A 24384-nucleotide genomic window follows, 5' to 3' on the forward strand; every position below is an offset into this window, starting at 1 on the left:
TTACTGAGTTTCTGGGGCTTCTGTGTAGCTTTGGTTGATGTTAAAAATCCTGGTTTAGTAATGAACACTTCAGAGTTGATTCTATTAACTATTCTAGTTGAACAACAGCTTCTCAGCTATTCTGAGAAGTGACTGCCTATGTAACCATTGACAAAATCCCTCTGTGTTTGCTGGAGGTAAATCTGAACAGCAAAGAGTACTCTAGTTTGGAAATCCAGTGAGAACTGTGGATTTTTCTCTTAGTTTAGAGCAGATGTAGGCTATAACTTGAAAAAGGATTCACTGGGAAGCTGAATGAAATATTACAGGTAGCTATCAAATTTGAAAAAGGGCAACTTTACAGCTAGCAGTGACATGCTTATCAGTCATCCTTGGCATCATGGTCTCCTTATGCTGCTGACACTGTGAAAGGGAAACTTTGGCCCAGTATTTCTCTTGCTCCGTTACATTGTTTGTTGCCTGTTTGGTTAAGTGTAGAGCACAGCTAATACAGTCCAAGACTGCTAGCATTCTGAACGTGTTCCTGAGCTCTTGGTTGTTTTCCAGTAGTAGATTTACTGCTTCTCTTAACATTGAATTAATTTAAGATACCCTTTCACTAAGTATTGTCTGTTTCCTAAATAGACAGTACTGTCCTTGCAGAGCTGAAATGATAGGTTTTGTCAAATTGCATTGGATTGTTTTTAATTAAAAACCACAATGCTAAACTCTGTACCATTATAGAGGCAATGAATGCAACTTTAAATTTATCTCCAAGATATTTATTAGTTACTTACATGACAGCATTACTTCCACACTTACTAATATACTCTTTCCCTCATAATAGTAACTTTTTAAAACTGCTATAAAAAAGGATGCAGAAACGGGCAAACCTGAATGCTAGGATGAGCTGATTGTCCTTCCTTATAGATCTGAAGATTGAGGAAGGAGGTGGCTTTGCATTGCTGATTCATTGCTTGATCCCTGGCACTGCTGTACAGCCTTGACAAAATTAACATAGCCTCAGTTGTAGTTTAGTTTTCCTTCTGGTAGTAATTCCGAATGCTGTTCTATGAGGAAAAGAGTCTGTGCTCTGGACATAGGTTTTTCATTTTCCTCCTGCAAAAAGTAACTGTACCAAAAGAAGGGTGGTACCTGCTCAAATGGCTTATTAAGATCAACATAGCCAGTCTGCACACTGACTGTTAAAACAGGCTTCCATTATGATTTGCTGTCCAAGGCTTCTGATCCCTCTCTAGGGACTCACATTGTGCATGTTTGATGTGTTGGGAAACTCTACCCTTTCCTCGCCTTGTTCAGGTTTGAAATTGCATGTTTCAATCCCCGAATGAGAAGGAATAGTTTGTTGGCTCTTTTGCTTTGCCTGTCTCACTCTGGCTCTGTTCCTAGAACCAACTGGTATTCAAAGGGCAGCAACTGCTGGCATGGTACCGGAAGTATTATGTTGCTTTTCTATTGAAGAAATCCTAAACTCATCGCTTGGGCCCAGCATTAGGCTTTGACTTCAGAACAGCATGTTCAAATCTTGTATTGAACATGGCTTTTGCCTAGGTATAGGCAATATGTGCACATATATGTGTATTTTGCTTTGGTGATATTACTGAGCTAGTTTATTAGAAAAAAAATTATGCTTAGGGAGTGTTTCCTCTACAGTGTTCAGTGAATGAGCTGACTGAAACTATTACTTAATATATTAAGCTAATTTCGAAATAAAGATGTTTTAGCAATAAAGACTGGGGAATGTAGGTATATGGAATACTGCTGAAAAGAGATGCAGGAGAAAAAGTCTAGAAATGTTCAACTGAAATGATCAGAGTTGATGGGAGTTTGTATTGTGTCAAACAAGAATGCTGCTGATACTAGAGTATGTTATCTTCCTACTGTAAATCAAACAAGTATACAATAAAACAATGAAAAACTTACCCTATTGGATTGTCCCATTAGGGATTATAATTGTGCTGTTGTTTGAATTTTATTTTGTGTGCTAAGAAAAGAAAAAACTTACATAGAAATAGAATGTGAAAATGTAACTGAAATAATCAATTGTTTTGTTTTGTAAATTCAGTGCTTGAATATGTGCTATGCTATTTGTGTGAGTAGTAAGTTCTTAAGCGTACTTAGCACGGGTAAGAAATACAAGAAATAATTTTCATTTTTCTTCTATCCAGAGCTTTTCTTCATCTGCACAGAAAATAGACTCTGTCATATAGCGTTTACTTCATTATTGTTTTACTGAGGGCAGAGTGAGATTACAAGAAGAAACATCAGTAAATATGAAGAAACTGAGGAATCTATTTATCAAACTGAAGTGTATCCCCGAAGATGAATGAAATATCCCAACTATTTTATATAGTACAAGAAGACAATCATGGAAGAGTAGACTACAGAAGACTGTACCTAAGTGTTTGATTAAAGCACATCTTTCATTCCCATTAGTTCTCCAGCTTTTGCTTCTATTGTCAAGAGTAACAACACACTGTCCTTATTACAGTCATGAAGTGCCAAAGAGAAAATTTTTAAAATGAAGAACACAATATTCCTGTATTAAATATTTTTTTGTCAATTCAAAAATATTTTTCCTAGGTCATTTGTAAGAGTGAGTGATCAGTGGAAGAAACCAGGAAATTAATGGGGTTGAGGGGGGTGCTTTAAGAAAACCCTTTAGCTACTGTCGTAATAAAGGGAAGATAAACTTTACTAATATATTTTACTTAATAACCAACTGTAAGCAATGTGTAGTAACCACTTTCATTAAGAAGCAAAATTTCTTTACAAGTACTGAAAATTTTTTTTTGATGCAGCTCCCTCTTGCTACTGATTGCCTGCTTGAACTTTAAAGGTATTAAAGCAAAGATAATAATGTTCAAATAAATCTATCAACAATGGCAGTCTGTTAAACTTCCTATCTGTAACACAGGAATAAGAGGGTAGCTAAAAGCCTTTCACAGTTGTAACTAGAAGTGCATGGGAAAGAATTATGTGTATCCAAATGCACATGTAGACCATTCAGACTGAAGTGTGGTCACGTTTTTGCAGATGGAGATATTTTTAAAGCATATGTAAATATAGAAGGTACTTCGAGTAATCACTTTTCATTCTTTTTCCAGTTAGGACAGGTAAAGCTTTGTAGCATTTAATTGCTTGCCTTGCACAGAAATGGTTTAACCAGTCTTTGCATTAAAATTCGTACAGGAAGATTCGACAATCTGTCTTAGCCACTTTTGTGTGTAGCTACATACATTGGTTGGTTTTCATAGTGTTATAGAATGGATGAAAGTTCTTGAAGTATTTGGTTTCTATTAGCTTTTTTTCCCCGTAAAAAAGCCTTTTTTGATGAATGCAAACAAACTGTTGTAGTCACTGACTTGATAGCAGATTTTACAAGGCAAGGCAAGTGCCTTAAACACAACTGACATTGCTCTTTTAAATGCAAAGCTTGTATGCCATCTTAATTTTATTATTGTTCTTAGAAAAAGATCTCAAAAGATAAAATCAAGAAATAGCATTGTGTCGCAATTATTTTTCTGATTTCCAATGACATAAATTAACTTTTGTGAAAGTGTAATTTTGTGATTAAAATGTTCCTAATATAAAGTATATTTCAATTATCATAATTGCCCAGGGAGTGCCTCTACTTGCCACTCAAGGGGCATAATTTATATCCTTTTATTTTCTGAAAGGAAAAAATTAATTTTACGCTCAAGAACAGAACCACCAAGAGAGATTAAAAATCTGGGTAGTGAACAGGTGGAAGTCTATTTGGAATTACAAGATACTAATATTTAGGTATAAACTTAATTATTTTAAAACCAAATTAAAAATCCATTCCTGGTTATTATAGCAAGCTAGCAGGTAATTTTAAATAATACCTAATGCTGATTCAAACTTCCTATTTACATTTGTGGCCTTTTGAAGACTACTTTCCTAACTTGTAACCAGAAAACTTTCAGATTTTGGTTAGTAACGAAGCTCTGTAAAGTCATGTATCTTGAACTTTTCTTTCAACATTGTTGGTATAGGAATCAGCCCATAGACTTGTAGTATTATGTGATTTTAAGCTATTGTTAGTTGAAATATTCACTGAAGATAAATAAGATGTAAATAAGTACGTTGTTTTGTAATAATAACCCCAAAATCTATAATTCTTGATTTGACACTTTCACTTTATTATGTCTTTTATTTCTTCTTTCTTGCTTTCCTCATGACTGACACATCAGTTGTGGAATCTACAAATATGTATTTCATTGTGTTCAGACATTTTTGGGTCATGTGACTGTTATTTTTGTTAATTTGAAGGCTCCATTATTGTTACTACTTGGAAGTAAATATGCCAAGAAACCGAGAGGGAGCTTTCTTATTTGTAAATTAGAATTTATCCTTGGGAAGGTGCTGGGACAACTAATCCTGGAAACTACTTCTGGGCACGTGAAGGATAAGAAAGTCATGAGGTGTAGTCAACCTGGATTGACAAAAGGGCAATCATGTTTTGCCAGCCTTATAACCTACAGTGAAATTACTAGTTTGGTAGGTGAGGGAAGAGCAGTGAATATTGTCTACCTTGACTTCAGTTAAGTCTTTTGACATTGTGTAAAGTCTGTCTGAGATTCTTACAGAGTGTCTGATGAGTATGGATTGGATGAGCAGTCAGTGAAGTGGATTGAAAATTGGCTGAACGGATGTGTCCAGAGACTGGTCATCAGCAGCATGAAGTCTACTTGGAAGCCCATAGCTGGCAGTTTGTACCCAAGGGGCCATTACTGGATTCAGTCCTGTTCAACATCATTAATGATCTGGATGATGGGACAGAGTGTACCCTCAGCAAGTTTGCTGATGATATAAAAACAGGAGGAGTGGCTGATGCACTAGAGTGTTGTGCCATCATTCAGAGGGACCTCAGACTGCTGAAGAAATATGCTGACAGGAACTTCACGAAGTTCAACAAAGGAAAGTGCAGAGTCCTGCACCTGGGGAGAAACAACCCCATGCACCAGTACATGCTGGGGGCTAATGAGTTGGAAAGCAGCTTTGCAGAAAACACTCTGTGGGTCCTGGTGGACACCCAAATTGAACATGAGACAGCACTGTGCTTTTGTCTCAAAGGAGGCTAATGGTATCCTGGTCTGCATTAGGAGGAGTGTTTCTAGTAGGCAGAGAGAGGTGATCCTTCCCTGCTCCTCAGCAGTGAGATCACTGCTGGAGTACTGTGCCCAGTTCTGGGCTCCCCAATATGAGAGATGGGCTACTGGAAAGAGTCCTGTGAAGGGCCATGAATGTACTGAATGGACTGGAGCATCTCTCCTGTGAGGGAAGATTGAGCAAGCTGGGACTGTTCAGCATGGCAAAGAGAAGGGACAGGAGGTGATTTCATCAATATATATAAATACCTAAAGAGGAGGGTGTCTGGTGACAGGACCAGAGGCAATGGGCACAAACTGGAACATGGCAGGTTCCTCCTGAACATCAGGAAACACTTACTTACTGTGAGGGTGACCGAGCACTGGCACAGGTTACCGAAGGAGGTGGTGGAGTCTCCCTGGAGCCTACTCCAGGTGACACTGACTTGAGCAGAGGGGTTGGACAAGGCGACCTCCAGAGGCCTCCTTCAGCCCCAACCATTCTGTGTTCTGCATGTGCCGCAGGCCTATGTAGACAAATATTTTCCATGCTTTCTCAATCTGCTTTAGTTAGATAATGAATTGTGGAACTTTTTATATATCCCTCAATTTATAGCATATTTTCCTCCAGTAATCCATGTAATACAGTATGCAGAATATTTTTAGACAATTAATCGTCCTTGTTTTATGTTTTATGAAATCCATTGTTCAAAAGGAAAAAAAGAGCAGCTAGAAATGCCCCCTGAAGTTTCTTGTCCTAGTATGGTGTGCACTGACCAACCTTAGTTGTCAAATAATCAGAAATGCACATGTGGAATAAATAGTTTTCCATTCTTTGGGAACTCAGCTGTGCTGTCATGTAAATTTGAATTCTCTTGCTGCTTCTATCTTAGTTGGAGGCTCACAGTTTTTGAGGGGAGTACTTTCACTACTTTCTTTTCAGTCAGTACTGGAAAACAAGAATTCTTCTTAGACCATTGTCTGTCTGTTGATAAAGACAAGTCAGGCTTATGAATCTGGTTCAGTAGGTGCTAGAGGTAGTAACTAGCTTCTGATTCACATCTGAATGTTCTTACCAAAGATTGATTGCCAGAGGTCACTGAAGTAAGAGAGATGAACAATAAGGACTTTTTTCAACATTGTCCACTTATAGGAGGACATTAGAGGAACAGCAAGGGAAGTTAAGGTGACTGTCTTTCAGATCAAATGCTTGAAGAGTCATGCTTTAAAGTGTGGCTTCATTTGAATGTTCCTAAATACCAAATTCTGAGTGCTGCGATTAGTTGAATTGAAAATATTTGTCCTAATCTTTAAAAGAGTACTTCAGAAATATAAGTTAATTATATCTAAGGGACCATACACAATTTATGCATTGTTAGGGATTGAATGGGCTTCGATGGAGTTTTCTCATTCATGAGAATCATGAACTGCAGCTGTTGCTGCAGTAATGGTGCAGAGCTTTTACTTTAAGAGAAACTGGATTCTAAGTCTTCTGGACTTCCAGTTCCTTAATGTTGACTCCTGTATCCTAGCTATAAGAAGGAATACTACCAGTGTTCTTCAGGTTGATTGTTTGAAACTGCTGTCAAGCTCCGAAATAAATGGTTCTCATAGAAAGCTTGTTGGCATGTGAACGGTCTGGATCTCAGAATTTTGTGCCTAGCTTGAGAGTGTGTCTTCTTTTGTATGAATATGTGGTCAGTTGTTAACAGAAAATACTAGAGCTGTAAACTTACTTAGCAAGCAAGGAAGATGCTCTTAGGAGATCAGTCTCTTTCATGTATTCTAAATCAGTAACTCTTTTTCTGGGTGTCATGTATTTTAAGTTAATCAGTCTGGACAAGTTGATGTAGGTTGACCAGGACACAAATCACAGTCTGGAATTCTGGATAACCATATTATTCTTACTCTACCCATTTCAGGAACTCCCAGTAAGGGACTAGTAATAGTGATAATTCTTCCCTTGAGCCCTGGACACTGTCTAAAGAATGTATTTATTGCCTATTACGTAAAATCTGCTGTATGTATGTATGTTGTTTAAAGGCAAGACTACTTTCAAATATAAATTGTTGCCTTTTTTAACTGTATTTATTTATTCTTTATACTTCTTCCTTCTTTCTTCCTCAATACCTGCAGAAAGTAGATTTTTCGTAGTTGATCAGACCATTTAGTTGTCTGTTAATAGTGAGAAAGTGGGGTTGTGCAGGAATAGAAAAAGGCTGCTTTAAAAGTTACTAAGAAAGTAACAACTGTAATTCAGTTTTGTCTCAGACTTTTATCTTACATATCTGTAATTTTATAAGAACTTTTAAAATTAGTTAGTCAGAGGACTAAATAGTCACATATGATTGTGTTGGTTTAAGCCCTGCCGGGACCGGAGACCACGTTGCCGTGGCCCCTCCCCCACCCTCAGCCGGTCAGGCTGGCAGTAAGGCACAAACTCCGGGTTAAAATAAGAAGAAGTTTAATACAACAGTGTAATAAACAATATGAACAACAACAGTAGCAATGATAGCAACAATAAACAGCAATAACAGTAAACAAGACAAAAGATATACAGAGAAATACCACAATGGTTACGGAACAAACCCGCCATGTGCTTCCCACGACCAAAGCTACAAAGGAAAAAGTTCCCGCGCTGCTGAGCCTGGACCTGACGTCAGTATGGTATTAATAACCTGGCTGGTGATCCTTTCCCCCTTCTCTGCTGGGGAAACTTAACCCTGTCCTAGCTGAACCAGGACAATGATTCAGGTCAATAGAATCCAGGCTACTTCTGCTTTCTATTTGGGGAATGTCAGTGTCTGCAATATATGAATCAGCAGTGTGGGCTTTGTGACACACATCTGAGACTCTTGGCTGAATCCTCCAGACTTGTTGCCTGCATTTGTATGTTGCTCTTTCACTTGTCATATAACCATCTCTAAGTGGAAAGAAAATCCCTTGTTAGTTACCAGCAGTGGACATTATGTGGAAAGTCACTTAAAGATGAAATAACAATTACCTTGTTCAAAACAATTGTGATTCCTTGTGATTGCTTCCCACAAATTACATGTGTTTTTATGTGCTTAAATGCAAAGTCCTCCTCCTGTGACATTCTGTACTGGTGACAAAATTCTGGGAGAGTTTAACTTGCTCTAGTCTTAATGTCTTTCAGTAATGGAGAGTAGCGGTAAAGCAGGAGGCATTCCAAGACTACAAAGTGCTGCTAGTCAGCCTACACGTAACATATATATTTACCAGGAATGTATTCATGAAGTTATGCTGAAGATCCACAGTTAGCACAGAGTAGGAAACAAATCCATTTCTTTATATCGCTGTATATTGAACTTTCTAACTTTTGTTTGATTTTCTTATGGGTTTATTTGACTTAATTAGCTGTATCATGTTATGTTTGGGTTTTCTTATTGAAGTGTTTTGCATGTCATTAATATCTTAGTTCTTCAGTTTACCTTTTGGTCACTACGCCTGTATCATGTCTTCAGTGGCCAATAAACATACTTTTATACAGGTTGTATTGCCTTCTGTCCTAACAGATTATTCCTCAAATAACTTAATACATAAAAGTTATTTTGATCTGCTTGTTCATGTTTGTCTCCTCTTCAGGTAGTCCAAAATGTGTTTCTAATCCTGTGATCTCAAATAGAGAAAAGCATTTTTGTTTTATGTCTGGCTCTGTTGCAGATTTAGGACTAACATACGCTGAAAGAGGCCCTTCTTTTTCTTTATATACTTAGAACCTTCCTTTTCTGTAATACCATTAAGCATTGATGTTTTATTAGGACATGAGTATTGACTTATGCTTGGGACACTTATTTTACATGCAGAATGGAAGTGTATCTACAGAATAAGCAGCATGTTTTACAATACAGTAGATGTGTGAAGTAATCCTTTATGAATTGATTATATGAACTGGCTTATTCCTTAGTGTCCATATTACACACAGTATACACATGTATTACAGTAGTTCAGTGCAATTTAATACTGCTTGTTACCTACTCCTTTTTTATCTATTAATAACAATAATCTATGTATACGGTCTACGTTTGTCTGTGTGTTGTACACTAGTTTATTTTGGTTTTTTATATATATATTTCTTTTTGTGGACTTCACTGTGCAGCTTATGATTGCACATTGATAAACCCATATCAGATCTAGAATCTAGCACTAATGATTAGTAGTACAATTGCCTGAAATTTACAGCATGACAAAAAGGTAAAATGCTGTAGAGTAAAACCAATGGGTTTCTTGGCAAAGCTTTAAATATTTATTTTTTTTTCTGTCACTCATAGCAAATAAGCCTTGCCATGTAGAATCACTGTGGAGGTTGACCTGTCTATTTACATAATTTATTGTTCTTAAAATTTGAGTGCATATAACTCAGTTAAGTCTACGGAGCACAATTTGTCAAACATCATCTCTGTTTTTTTAATGAGCCAAACAGTTTTGGCAGTTGTGTATTAAAATTATGCAGATAAATGTGAACAAGTGCCTCTTGTGCTACAAAATATGAATATTCCAAGAAGCTTTACCCTTGGTAATAAGTTCTAGTAATTTAGAAAGTCAATTTACAACCCAGAGCAATTGCTAATTTATTTCTGTATTGCTTCTTCTAATGCTTCACAAGAACATGTTAAAAGGATTAATTTCTTCAATTCTTACAATAGGTGTGCACAGAGCTATTGTAAAGCATTTGTAATTCGCCTTTCATTCATTGTCAGGTGATCCTGTAAAATTAATATCCACGGGAAGTGATGATTCTAACATATGGTATCAGACTGCTTTTTTCATTTTAAATTATGAATTTTAATATTGCTTGATAGAAATGCTGGCTGTAATTCTTGAAACCAAGACGTTTTGTAATATTCTTTCTTTAAGTTTCATTTCTATGTCTAATAGTCTACTTGAATTTTACCATAGCTAAATATGGAGGTTCCTTATCATAGGGTAAGTAGTCTGCCTTGAAGTATTGCAAAAGTTGGAGAAATAGTTCTCCAGATACTGTTTGCTAGTGTCTGAGAAATGAAACATGCATGCAGGAAGTAATGGCTGGAAACTAAAGTTAATAATAATGACCATGCCTTCGTGTTCAGGCAAATTATTTTTCATTTACCTATGGCAAAGGCAAATTCTTTTAAGAGAAATGCTACCTGTATCAGCCTTGAACTTGGATTGCAAGACTGTGAAGCAAATTGGTTATAGTGATGTGGTTATGAGTTTCGGTCAGCAACCTGGTCCTGATGGAAATGAGAGTTACCTTCTGTTCTTGCCTTCCCATATAACTAAGAAAAGATAAAAAGGAGCAGATTTTACTCCTATTCCTCTGTCTCCCATGCCTTCTGTGGTAGATGGCAAATATAATGGATGCTATGGGCTCCTTTAAGTGGCAGCAAGTGCTTGATGTTGCAGACAGTAATCAGTAGTCTTTTTTGAGGTTGGAATTGATTCAGATAATCACTTTTAATCATGATATAAACCAACAACCAGGGTACTTTCATTTAAAGCATCTGTTATAATCTTGAAAAGCATTCGTAAATTTTTTTTTTGTTGTTTTCCTAAAGACAACTTGATTTTTATTAGTTGTTAACCATAAAAGGATACTGATTTGCAACTAAAAATAGCCTTCCATTTAACTTGATATTTTGTTTTGTTACCCAGTGACAGACTACCTGTTTGTGTACAGATTTATTCATGCTGATATACATTAACATTTAATTGATTTAAAAAAAAAAATTAAGTTAGCTGAATTGTATCTGTCAGAAAGGAAAAAGGTAAGCTGAGTAGCACAACTTCTAAACTTAGAACTATTTAATTCACTGAAGAAAAGAAGTATTACTTGTAATTAATACATTCAATTAATAATTTTTGGTCACATTACCCTTTTAGAATAGAAAAGGAAAGAATATTTTCTCACACCTCACTTGCATTTACATTTTAGCAGCATTTTTTTTTCTTTTTCAATTTTCAGCTAAGACTGAATGAATTGATCATTGAATTCAAGTAGTTGAAACATTAAAACAAAGAAAGTATTTTTTAACATATGCAGAAAAAGCTATTGCTGTCAAGAGTTGGTTTAGCATTTCAACAAGCTGTACACTCAAGTGTTCAGCTAATGAATTGCTTTTGACTATATTTGAAATGTTAGCAAAAATGTCCTGCTGAAATACTGAGTAGAGTTTAAAATTATTGATTGTGGTAAATGTTATGTTAAATATAATTAAAGCTGTAATGTACAAGTTTATTTCTCAAGTAAAAAATACATTTTTCATCAAACTTCTATGAGTTTGTGATGAAGAGGGAAGAAGGGAACTTAGGCTTGTTGGAGGCGAAGAGCAGTACTTTAAGCTGAACGTGTCTGGAAATGCGAAGACACAGAGACTTCCAACTATGCTAGCACCACAGATGATTATGATAAGACATCTGTATTTCGACTGGGACTGTTTGTGTATGTGCCATTAGGTGGTCCTGTTTTATTGTTTGCCTAGCTCTGCTCTGTATGTTTTTGTCATTTACTATCCAGATTTTTGTCAAAAGTGAACAGAAGCTAGAGAAAAAGACTCACAAACCTGTGTAGATGGTCAGGTTTTTTGCCAAAGTGTTGCTAAGCAATCAGTTTTTAGTCCTGCTTTGTTTTACAAAACTTTTTTCCGTAGCATGACTGTACTTTGAACAAAATATAATGAAATGATGTTTCAGAGCTGTTCTTTATAAGACCAGTGTTAACTGGTACTTTATTTTTCAGCTAATCTGCCTGTACCTACTATTGCCGCAATAGATGGAACTGCATTAGGTGGTGGCCTAGAACTTGCGTTAGCCTGTGATATAAGAGTGGCAGGTAGGTCTGATTCCTGTTTTTGGAACATAGGATTATTAGTGCTGCATATGGCTTGACTAGTCCTTGTTTTGGCAACAATCTTTTAAAATTATTTTGTATTTGATGTGGTTTATAATCAATTATTTTAAAGGGATTTAAACTTTCTAAAAACAAATTTAAACTTTCTAAAAAAAATAAACCTAAGTGTTTGCTAATGTTTAGTTTCAAACAACTTACCATTGATAGCTGGACTGGTTTTGTTACATGTTTTATTTAATTCATAATGACCTTAATTTTATTAGTATTGCCAGGAGGGTTATGTAGTTGTTTTAATGTTTTAGTTGGTAATTAAAGTATTCTCCTCCTCTGTATTTGAAGTCTCCATTACAGATGGAGATTGATTTTATCTAAACAGGTTGCAGAGAAAAAGCAAAAGTTGTTAGTGAGAGTATTATTGCACAAGCAATTAAGCTGTTATAAAAAAAAAGTGACAACAGCACTTGAAAAGAGGAACCTCTGACCTATCCAGCTGTCAGAACTGTAAAGCCATTTGTTGGAAAGTAAATGGAAACTTTGTCCTGAACAGTTGCCAGTAACTTAGGGTGTATAAAGCTGTTTGGCCCTTAGAGAATATGCTGTCAGCTGAAGAATTCATAATAATCAGATACAGAATTCTACCCCATTTTAAGATGTTAAATAATAAGTCTTTTAGTATTTTACATTTTTCAAATAAGTCTCAGTTAATTAATCACTGTGATTACTTACTTGCTAGGTGAAAATTAAAAAGGTACAGAGCTTGCCTTGATATAAGTACTTGAATCTTTTACTAAAAGCATATCAGTTGGATCTAAAGATTTTCATAAACAAATGCTTTTTGATTTATTGTTCTTTATGAAAGAAATCTAATAAAAACAATGTTTCAGGTCATTCTTACATATTTTGCAATTTTTTTCCTATAGATTGTAGTAAGAACTCATTTACATTCTGTTCTTTAGCCTCTTCTGCTAAAATGGGCCTAGTTGAAACAAAGCTGGCAATCATTCCAGGTGCAGGTATGAATGTTTTGCATTTGTTACCATGGATAACTAAATAGTGCATGCTCTTCATATTTGATTTTTGGGTTGTTTTTTTATGTATTTCTCCTTACTTTTGTATTACTAATAAGGATCATGGCATGTTTTAAAGTTCATTGCTCATATTATTTACCAAAAATTAATTAAAAAGTGTATTTTTCATTTTTAGGGAGTGGCACTTGTATATTATGTTTTTAATCAAAGTCTTCATTAACCAGGTGTTGAGTGATTCCATAAATGACACTTGATGTCTTGATATGAAGGCTGAATAATTTTCAGATCAGACTAGGAGAAAAGAGTTAACTATCAGTGTTCAAAAACGGTAATGTAAATAATGATGCACTGTTACATAAATTCTGGTACTTTAGGATTCAAATTCTGTTTTCATGCGCCTTGTAAATTGGTTGTAAAGAGTTTAAAAACTGAAAGTGTAGCTGTGAATAGATCATTTGTATTACCAAGATTTATTGAGATTTTGGGGTTCAAAAACCTCTATTCAGAAGACTAGTTGACTGGCTTTTTGTGGATTCAAGGTGAATGAAAGTAATAGAATGAATAATGTTTGTGGAGGTCTTCGTGTTATGAAACCTTTTGGCTTTATTTTATGGATAAATCATTGTTACTTGAATTAAGATACCTGCTTTCCTGGAGAAAGGGCTATAACTTGAAAACAAGTGCATCCCTGTGATCCCCACCTAGTTTTGCCCTTAATTTCTGGAAGTTCTGGGAAACTTTATACCTTTTCTTTGCTCCTATTTTCTTTCTCATGGGTGGAACCTATTCTGAAAGCACTGCATACAGTTTTAATGGATACTGTTGCAGCTCATGTAGAGACAAGAGTAAAAACTACCATAATGGGAGCACTAGTATGAGCTTTGTGTAAGATAATATCCTATCACTAACCTAGACAATTATTGTACAATTTCAAATGCTCTATTATTATGGCTATTGTTAAGTTGTGATTTCAGTCAATACTTTCTTCCCATCTTTTTTTCTCTGTGGTTAGAGCTACATTTTACATAAGGTAAACTGGGTTATGTCTCTTTTTAGCAGTGGATAAAGATAATAATGTAGATGATTTTAAGGATATATTTTATTCTGGTGGCGGTGTCATGAAATAATGTGCCTTGACAATAAGTTCTGGTGAAGAAAAAGACAGAAAACGATGTTGTTTATCTTTGTTGGCAATTTTTTCCCCTTTGTGCTCCCACTCCACCCTCTCCTAAGGAATTCTGAAGGACAGTATCGGAGAGATACTCACTGGCGTGCAGACGGGGCATAGTCCCTCTCATGGCTCTAGAGATTATGTGAGCTAGTTGTCATCTCATCATCCTCCATAAGTAGACTGAACCGTGGTCTCCACTTGGGTCAAAACCACCACCAGAAAGAACATGGTAACCCAGATGGAGCTGCCTGAGCCTGTCAGTCCTGCTGGAGGGTAGCAGTGACAGCACCTGTGTGACAGCACATGTGTGCGCTGCCATCAGCTGGGTGACCTGCTCAGCCTGGTGATGGAACTCAGAGAAGAGGTTGGAAGAATAAGAAGTATTAGGGAGTGGGAAAGGGAAATTGATTGGTGGAGTAGCACCTTAGCACCCCCGAATCAACAGGAGCAAATGGAGGCTCCAGAAGAGGCAGGCGATTCCGTACCCTCTTGCCACCAGGCAGGAGGGGACCTAAGAGATGAAGGAGACTGGAAACAGGCCCCTGCTCAGGGAGGCAGCAAAATCCTCTCCTGACCTCCCTCACCGTTCATGGTGTCCCTTCACAACAGATACGGGGCCCTGGAACTTTTGAATGAAGCAGAGAAAGATGGAGAAAATGAGTCAAACGAGGAGGAAGACCAAGGTCCACCAAGGCTGGGTTGTTCTAGACCAGGTATTAAAACCAGTTCTTAAAAGAACCCCAGAAGAGTCATTGTAGTGGGTGACTCCATTCTGAGGGGTGTCGAAGGCCCCATATGCAGACCAGACCCGCTTCATAGGGAAGTCTGCTGCCTCCCTGGGGCCCGGGTCAAGGCAAAACTCCCCACTCTGAGACCCAAGGGCTACTACCCTCTGTTACTTTTTTTAGGTGGGTAGCGGTGATATTAACAGGAGTAGTCCAAAATCAATGAAGAGAGATTTCAGGGCCTTGGGGAAAGTGCTTAAGGGTATCCGGGGCACAAATTGTGTTCTCTTCCATCCCTTCAGCTGCAGGGATCGATGAAGAATACAGGAGGACTCAATGGATGAACTTGTAGGTCCAAGACTGGTGTTACTCTGAGGGCTTCAGATTTTTTCAATCATGGGTTGGTATACAGGACGCCAGACCTTTTGTCATCAGATGGGATGTACCTGTCCCACAGGGGAAAAAGGGTCTTGGGGCAGGAGTTACCTGGTCTCACTGAGGGAGCTTTAAACTAAACTTGAAGGAGGAAGGGGACAAAACTGGAACTCCTAGACATGAGCTCCAGGAAGATTAACAGAGTTTGTGGGCTGTTGTGCCAGCAATGACTCTCACCCTTCCATCTCAGAAGAAGCAAGGGATTGAGACATGCAGCACAACAAAGATGCAAGGGATGTTGATGGATCAGTAACCATGGTAACACCTTTGAAAGCTCGGACTGGACTTGAGACCTCTAAATGCAAAAATGTGCTGGGGATGTCAGCCCATCTGAAGTGTCTCTGTACCAATGCACACAGCATGGGTAACAACCAGGAGGAGCTTGAAGCCATGATGACACGGGAAAATTATGATGTCGTGGCTATTACAGAAACATGGTGGGATGTCTCCCATGACTGGAGTGTGCCAGTTGATGGCTACAAGCTCTTTAGGAGGGATAGACAAGGAAGGAGAGGTGGTGGGGTGGCCCTGTATGTTAAGGACTGTTATGATTGCTTTGAGCACAAGTGTAGTGAAGACAGGGTTGAGTGTCTTTGCATTAGAATCAGGGGGAAGGCCACAGGGCAGATGTTGTAGCAGGAGTCTACTGTAGGCCACCCACCCAGGACAGAGAGGTGGATGAAATATTCAATAGGTATTTAGGAGAAATCTCACAATCGCTTGCCCTTGTTCTTGTGGGAGACTTTAACTTCCCAGACATATGCTGGAAATACAACACAGCAGAGTGGGACCAGTCCCAGAGATTCTTGGAGTGTGTGGCAGGTAACTTCCTGATGCAGCTGGTGAGTGAACTGACCAGAGAAGGTGCCCTGCTGGATCTCCTCTTTGTGAAAAGAGAAGGGCTGGTGGATGATGTGACAGTTGGAGACTGACTAGGGCACAGCGATCATAAAGTAATTGAGTTCTCTATTCTTAGAGGGGCCAGGAGAGGGGGCAGCAGAACTGACATCCTGGACTTCCAAGGGGCTGGCTTTGTCTTGTTTAGGCACCTGCTTGACAGGATCCCTTGGGAGACAGACCTGAAGGGTATAGGGGCCCAGGAAGGCTGGGCGCTCTTTAAGAAGGAAATGTTAATGGCTGAGGAGCAGGCGGTGCCCAGGTGCTGTAAGAGAAGCCAATGGCAGACAAGACCACCCTGGTAGAACAGGGAGCTTTGGCTGCAACTCAGGGAGAAAAGGAGAGTTTACAGATTTTGGAAGAGGGGGCTAGACACTCACAATGATTACAGGGATGCTGTGAGGCTATGCAGGGTGGAAATCAGGAGGTCTAAAGCCCAGCTAGAAATTAATCTGGCTTCAGCTATCAAGGACAAGAAGAAATGTTTCTATAAGTACTTCAACAGGAAAAGACCAGGGAGAGCCTCCATCCCCTGATAGACACAGGAGGAGACATAGCAACGAGTGAAAAGGAAGAGGCTGAGGTACTTAATGCCTTCTTTGCCTCAGTCTTCAGTAACGAGGCTATTTGTATTGAGGGAATCCAGCCTCCTCAGTCAGGAGACACAGACTGGGAGAACAACCCCCCCACAATCCAGGAGGAGAAAGTCAGTGACCTGCTGCATCACACAGACACACACAAGTCTATGGGACCAGATGGGATACACCCGAGGGTGCTGAAGGAGCTGGCTGGGGTGCTCGCCAAGCCACTTCCCATCATTTACCAGCAGTCCTGGCTGACCAGGGAGGTCCTGAGAGATTGGAAATTGGCCAGAGTGATGCCCATATATAAGAAGGGTTGGAGGGATGATCGGGGAAATCACAGGCCTGTCAGCTTGACATTGGTGCCTGGGAAGCTGATGGAGCAGCTCATCCTGAGCACCATCATGCAACACATGTGGGACAACCAGATGCTCAGGCCCAGTCAGCATGGGTTTATGAAAGGCAGGTCCTGCCTGACAAACCTGATCTCCTTCTACAACAGGGCGACCTGCTTACTGGATGACTGAAAGGCTGTGGATTTTGTTTACATTGACTTTAGCAAGGCTTTTGAACCATTTCCCACAGCATTCTTGTGGTGAAACTGGCTGGTCTTGGCTTGGATGGGCACACGCTTTGCTGGGTAAAAAACTGTCTGGATGGCCGGGCCCAAAGAGTTGTGGTGAACGGAGTTAAATCCAGTTGGCGGCTGGTCACGAGTGGTATCCCCCAGGGCTGGGTTTTGGGGCCACTCCTGTTTAACAACTTCACTGATGATCTAGAGGAGGGGATGGAGTGCACCCTCAGTCAGTTTGCAGATGACACCAGGTTGGGTGGGAGTGTTGATGTGCTCGAGGGTAGGGAGGCTCTGCAGAGAGACCTGGACAGGCTGGAGCCATGGGCTGAGGCCAACTGGAGGAGTTTCCATAAGGGCAAATGCCGGGGGCTGCCCTTGGGCCACAACAACCCCCAGCAGCGCTACAGGCTTGGGGAGGAGTGGCTGGAGAGCTGCCAGTCAGAGAGGGACCTGGGGGTGCTGATTGACAGCCGGCTGAACAGGAGCCAGCAGTGTGCCCAGGGGGCCAAGAAGGCCAGTGGCATCCTGGCTTGTGTCAGCAATAGCGTGGCCAGCAGGGACAGGGAAGGGATCTCACCCCTGTACTCGGCACTGGTGAGGCCGCCCCTCGATTCCTGTGTTCAGTTTTGGGCCCCTCACTACAAAAAGGACATTGAATGACTCGAGCCTGTCCAGAGAACGGCAACGGGGAGTGGCTGAGGGAACTGGGGTTGTTTAGCCTGGAGAAGAGGAGGCTGAGGGGAGACCTCATCGCCTTCTACAGCTCCCTGAAAGGAGGTTGCAGAGAGCTGGGGATGAGCCTCTTTAACTGGGTTATAAGTGGTAGGACAAGAGGGAATGGCCTCAAGTTGCCCCAGGGGAGGTTTTGTCTAGATATTAGGAAGCATTTCTTTCCAGAAGGGGTTGTTTGGCTTTGGAATGGGCTGCCCAGGGAGGTGGTGGAGTCCCCATCCCTGGAGGTGTTTAAGAATTGGGCTGATATGGTGTGTTTGAGAATGGTCAGTGTTGGGTTAATGGTTGCACTGTATGATCTTCAAGGTCTTTTTCAACCTTGATGATTCTGTGATTCTGTGAATTCAAGAAGTTCAGATCAAGTTCTCCATAATTCTCGGTATTTAACTTCATTTGGTTGTCTCATCTTTCCTTGTCATCAGTTAATTATAGATGTTTCAAACTTATAATGCTTTCACCTTAAAATGCTAGGTGTCTGACTCATGATGAGTTTCATTCAGAATATTTTATTGCTATTCAAAAACTGACTTTTGAAAAATCTGTCTTTTTTTCCCCTATCCTATAATAATGTTGTGGACATATGTCTTCAACTCCTTGCATATATGACAGATTCCACCATGTTACAATGCCTTTTAAACTTAATACATTTTGGGGTATTTTCAGTGATGAATCTTTTCCCTGTTCCTATTCCTATCAGCTTTTTCTAAGGACTAGTTTTGCTTATCACAACTTTTTCCTAATCAGCCTGTACTTGCACCAGTCCTTTTGAGCAGTGTCAACGTTTCAGCTCTTTCTGGTTCCTGTCATTCAAATAGTGGCTGATCATGTTTTGTGTCGTCAGAAAGTGAAGAATGAGTAAAGGAATTTTGCATATATCATTTAGGTAGAGATGCTAGATACACCCGCTTGAGCCCTAGGCTTCATAGGTTCATGTGCTTACAGCTTGAAGCTGCTCTTAGCCAATGTAGGACTGGGCAGTGGAGCTGGAAAGAGAGCTCTAGCCACTAAGAGACCTCAGTAGGTTTCTGCTGCCATCTAGTACATTTGAAACACGCTCACGAAATGTGTTGCTTCTTCAAAGTAGGTCCCTACAGCATGTTAGGCTAATACCATTCTTCTCTATCAGCTGCCATGAGTATGTGATGTAAAGGTTTTAACTTCGGTGACAATTAACATGGGTGTTTGAGGCCCTATGAAAAACTTCTTTATTTTCTGTTTGCTTTTTTTAAAACCCCAAGAAGTTAAACTCAAAAAACTATGTTAAACGAATGTTACTAGAATTTAGTAGTATTAAAATACAGATTCAGGGCAGATCAACTACGGCATTTTGGGCCTTGTGTGTATGCTCTCTTTCATTCCATCCTATTTTGAAATGTGGTCATCAAAAGATCCAGTCAGCTGCTGTCTAGTCACTTATGTTTTAACATAAATTTCCCAGGTGTGAGAAATGTTGCTTTTGAATATGCACAGAAGTACTGCAGCCTTTAAAGGCTAAGGTTGAGCTGCAGTCAGTTGAATGCTGGGTTAATATACCAAAATGCATTGTTCCTTCTAAGTCTGCTAAGGGTCTCAACCAAGTAGGCATTTGTAGAACATGCCTTATCTGTGATGGCAGGTTGAGTCACCTCAGAAAACTCATCTATGGCAGAAGACATCAGAGCAAAACCAAGTGGGATGACAGCAGTCCCTCCTTTTATACAGTAGCTTTGTGCACAGACCAGCTGCTCAGGTTGTGAGGGAGAAGGATTGATTCTTCTCCCTTTGGAAATTTAAATTCCGTCGTCTCCACTGGGGAAAAAAGCATTAGCTGCCAGACTGTGAGCTAGGGAAAGTAGAAAATAGTTTCATTTTTCCTCTTCAGTACATCCCACTGTCTAGTAAGGAAGTCAAGATTCAGAGAACTAGATGAAGTGTGTAAAAGAGAGAAAATGACTTGATAACTTGGTGCTGGGGAAGTTACCTGAGAATGAATATTGAGGATTTTTGTTTTCTAAAGAATGTCTGACAACCACTATTCTTTGCAGAAGTGGTCTTATGCCACCACACAGGCATGTATCATAGAACCATACAATTATTTAGGTTGGAAAAGTCCAACTGTTAACATAGCACTACCAAATCCACCACTAGATGCTTAGCACCACATCTACACGTCTTTTAAATACCTGCAGGGATAGTGACTCAACCACTTTCCTGGGCATCCTGTTTGCAGTGCTTGACAACCCTTTTGGTGAAGAAATTTTTCCTGATCTCCAGTCTAAACCTCCTTTGGCACAACTTGATGTTGTTTCCTCTTGTCCTGTCACTTGTTACTTGGTTAAAGAGACTCATCCCCAGCTCTCTGCACCCTCCTTTCAGGGAGCTGTAGAGGGCGATGAGGTCTCCCCTCAGCCTCCTCTTCTCCAGACTAAACACCCCCAGTTCCCTCAGCCGCTCCCCGTACGACCTGTGCTCCAGACCCTGTACCAGTTTTGTGGCTCTTCTTTGGACATGCTCCAGCACCTCAATGTCTTTCTTGTAGTGAGGGGCCCAAAACTGAACACTACTTGAGATGTGGCCTCACCAGTGCTGAGTACAAGGGAATGATCACTTCCTAGACCTGCTGGCCACACTATTTCTGACCAAGCCAGGATGCCATTGGCCTTCTTGGCCACCCAGGCACACTGCTGGCTCATATTCAGCCAGCTATTGACCAACACCCCCAGGTCCATTTTTGCTGTGCAGCTTTCCAGTCACTCTTCCCTAAGCCTGTAGCATTGCATGGGGTTGTTGTCATCCATGTGCAGGACCCAGCACTGAGCCTTATTGAATCTCATACATTTGGCCTCAGCCTGTCCAGATCACTCTGTAGAGCCTTTATACCCTCAGTCAGATCAACACTCACATCCAGCTTGGTGTCATCTGAACACTTACTGAGGGTGCACATGATTTCCTTGTCCAGATCATTGATAAAGACATTAAACAAAACTGTCCTCGGTACTGAGTCATGTGGAACACCACTTGTGACTGGCCGCCAACTGGATTTCACTTCATTCACCACCAATCTTTGGGCCTAGCCACTTTTTTACCCAGTGAAGAGTATGCCCTTTCAAGACATGAGTGCCCAGTTTCTCCAGCAGAATACTGTGGGAAATGGTATCAAAGGCTTTAATAAAGTCCAGGTAGACAACATGCATAGCCTTTCTCTCATTCACTAAGCTGGTCACCTTGTCATAGAGGGAGATCAGGTTTGTCAGGCAGGACCTGCCTTTCATGCTGACTGGGCCTTATCTTATCACCTGGTTGTCCCATATGTGCCATGTGATGGCACTCAAGGTGATCTGCTTCATCAGCTTCCCTGTCACTGAGGTCAGACTGACAGACCTGAGTTCCCCAGATCCTCCTTATGACCCTTCTTGTAGATGGGTGTCACATTTCCTAACTTCCAATCAACTGCGACATTCCCATTTAGCCAGGACTGCTAATAAATGATTGAGTGTGTCTTGGTGAGCACTTCCACCAGCTTCTTCAGTACCCTTGGGTGGATCCCATCTAGCCCCATAGACTTGTGTGTGTCTAAGTGGAGCAGCAGGTCACTAACCATTTCCTCTTGGAATACGGGGGGCTTCATTCAGCGCCCTGTCTTCCAGCTCATATGGGCTGGGTACCCAGAGAAGAACTAGTCTTAGTATTAAAGACTGAAGCAAAAGCATTAAGTACCTCAGCCTTTTCTTCATCCTTTGTCACTATGTTTCCCACCACATCCAATAAAAGAGGGAGATTCTCCTTGGATCTCCTTTCATTGCCCATGTATTTATAGAAATATTTTTTATTATCTTTTACAGAAGTAGCCAGATTAAGTTCTAGTTAGGCTTTGGTCCTTCTAATTTTCTTCCTGCTCTTGGAATTTTCCCACAACATCCTTGTAGTTCTCCTGAGACTCCTGCCCCATCTTACAAAGGTCATAAACTCTCCTTTTTGTCCTGAGTTTCGGCCAAAGCTCTCTGTTTAGCCGGGCTGGTCTGCTTCCTTACCAGCTTGTCTTTTAGGACACGGGGATGGCATGCTCCTGCACCTTTAATATTTCCTTCCTGAAGAATATCCAGCCTTCCTGGACTCCTTTGCCTTTCAGGACTGCCTTCCAGGGGACTCTTGTCAAACAGTCTTCTAAAAAGGCCAGTCTGCCTTCCAGAAGTCTAAGGTGGGAGTTCTGCTGACCCCCTTCCTTACTCCTCTGAGAGTTGAAAACTATCATTTCATGATTTCTGTACCCAAGACAGCCTCCAGCCATCACATCATCCACAAGTCCTTCTCTGTTCGCAAAAAACCAGTCCAATGGGGTGCCTCCCCTAGTTGACTCACTCACCAGTTGTGTCAGGAAGTTATCTTCCACACACTCCGGAAACCTTATATACTGTTTATTCTCTGCTGTATTGTGTTTCATATTGTCTATTTATCTGTTCATCCCCTCTCTTCCTCATTTTTCTTCTCTATGAACTTGGGGTCTGATGGCTAATTTGGTCTGATTTGACTACAGGGCAGTGGTTGCAAAAAAAGACAGTCTGTAGAATTTTTTTAAAATTAGGTAGCCAGATGAAGAGCAAATTTTATTGTCCTCAGATGAAAAGTTTCAGCATGAACTAACCTATTCATGGGCATGAAAGAACAGGCACAGGAGGGAGGTGTTGTGGATGTTGGGAGCTGTAGAAAATGTTTCAATTAGAATACTCTCACTGTAGAGCAGTGAGTTTCTATGAAACAGGATTTCATGGGAAACCAGACTTTATCAGCCCTGCAGCTTAACGGAGATGCTTGTTATCAGCCAGAGTGGCTTTTCTCATAGCTGTTGCTAAAAGGAGTTGATTTTTTGGATCTCTTAGTCAAAAAGCTGTTTAAACAACTTATTTTCTGTGTAGTGGTGTACAGAACTCATCATAATGTAGCAAAAGTCTTTTTTACACAAAAAACATTTTCCTTCTCATTGTTGTTATTTCCCAAACTGAAGTAAAAAGAAAGTAAACCTCTTTCATTAGTTTAATTTAATTTCTGGTGTCTCTCAACTTGCAAAGGAAGTATTTCACAGTGACAAGTTTCTACTTAGCCAGAAATTGACTTTTGGAGCATTTGTATCTAAAGCCATTTGTTTTTTCTGCTTTGTAACTTTTAACTATATCCATCCATGGTTTATTTCTGTTGTTTATCTGTAGATTTTCAAAATCTGCAATTGATAGATGATGCCTTGCTGGCAGATCTGCTTTTATTAGTATCTTATTTGTATACTACTCAGTAATAGATCTGTTACGAGAAGATAAATATACTTGTAAACAACATACATAAGCTTTCTTACTTTTTTAATAGAATGACATATGATTGGCTGAACAAGGGAAAATATTATGTGATTGTAAGAAGTAGGAAAGACAGGTGTATATATAAAAAGTAGTTTGGGTTTTCTTTATGCAGTTTTTTTCCATGAAAGTTTCATGTGTAAAGCTGAGGTGTTTGTATGCATCAACAATTATGTTTCCACAAAAAAGACAGAAGAAAATAATAGAACTTCACTGAAATTAATATACTTCTGTCAACAGATAATTTGAACCAGCTAGATTAAAACTGTAGCTACTGGCCTGCATACCTATGGCTGTCACTCCTTTTTGTTTGTTTATGAAGACATTTTAATTAGCAAGGCTTAATTCAGCTCATCAAAATGAATTTTGCCTTTGTTCTTCCCTGTTCCTCCCCAAAACTCCACTACTTCATTACAGACCTGTCTTCCACTGTTTAAAGGTAAAATAAAAACCTAGCACATAATCCGTGGGATCATGCTTCTCTTGACAGCATTCAGTTTAAAAGCATGTTTTACCAAGAAGACTTTAAAAAGAAAAATCTTTAAAAATGTCTTTGTAAATAGGCTATATTTGCTTTCTGCATCTTAAAGCTACTTTGAACCCTTTATTCCAAAGGTGAAACTGAAGCTTTGTTATGTAGCAGGTTGGACTGGGGTTTTTTTCGTTAAAATATATAGCAAGGGACAGATTTAATGGCAGTATTTCTGTGTTCTCCTCTTTCCACTTTGCTAATAGTGTTGACTGTTTTTCTAAACTTCAAAATTGCTTGGGGAAGTTATGGTACTTGTAGATTATAAGATTGTAAAAGATGACAGAGGAACACACTGAAAAATTAGTTTTCTTTGCACAGGAAAAAAAAAATGAGCGTAAGAATGAAAACTGGATTTAGGTAATCATGTATTTTCCTTATCTCTTAAAGTATTCATCATTTGCTTTTAAAAACAACATGAAGG

The 24384-nt window shown here is 39.6% G+C and overlaps 1 protein-coding gene across 3 annotated transcripts in view; it reads left to right on the forward strand.

Annotated features, from left to right (window-relative positions):
• Positions 1-24384, forward strand: part of AUH (AU RNA binding methylglutaconyl-CoA hydratase) — a 117832-nt gene that overhangs the window by 38801 nt on the left and 54647 nt on the right. For 2 of the 3 annotated variants that reach the window (XR_012635506.1, XM_074931786.1), the window contains exons 5-6: positions 11857-11949; positions 12924-12980. The exons of the other annotated variant lie outside the window; for it this stretch is intronic. Coding sequence is in view for 1 of the 2 variants with exons in the window: in XM_074931786.1 (XP_074787887.1) it covers positions 11857-11949; positions 12924-12980 (150 nt within the window). In the remaining variant the exon portion in view is untranslated. The remainder of the gene's footprint in view (positions 1-11856; positions 11950-12923; positions 12981-24384) is intronic. 3 annotated transcript variants of the gene reach the window in all.

This window comes from Athene noctua, chromosome Z (assembly GCF_965140245.1).
Source record: "Athene noctua chromosome Z, bAthNoc1.hap1.1, whole genome shotgun sequence".
NCBI lineage: Eukaryota > Metazoa > Chordata > Aves > Strigiformes > Strigidae > Athene > Athene noctua.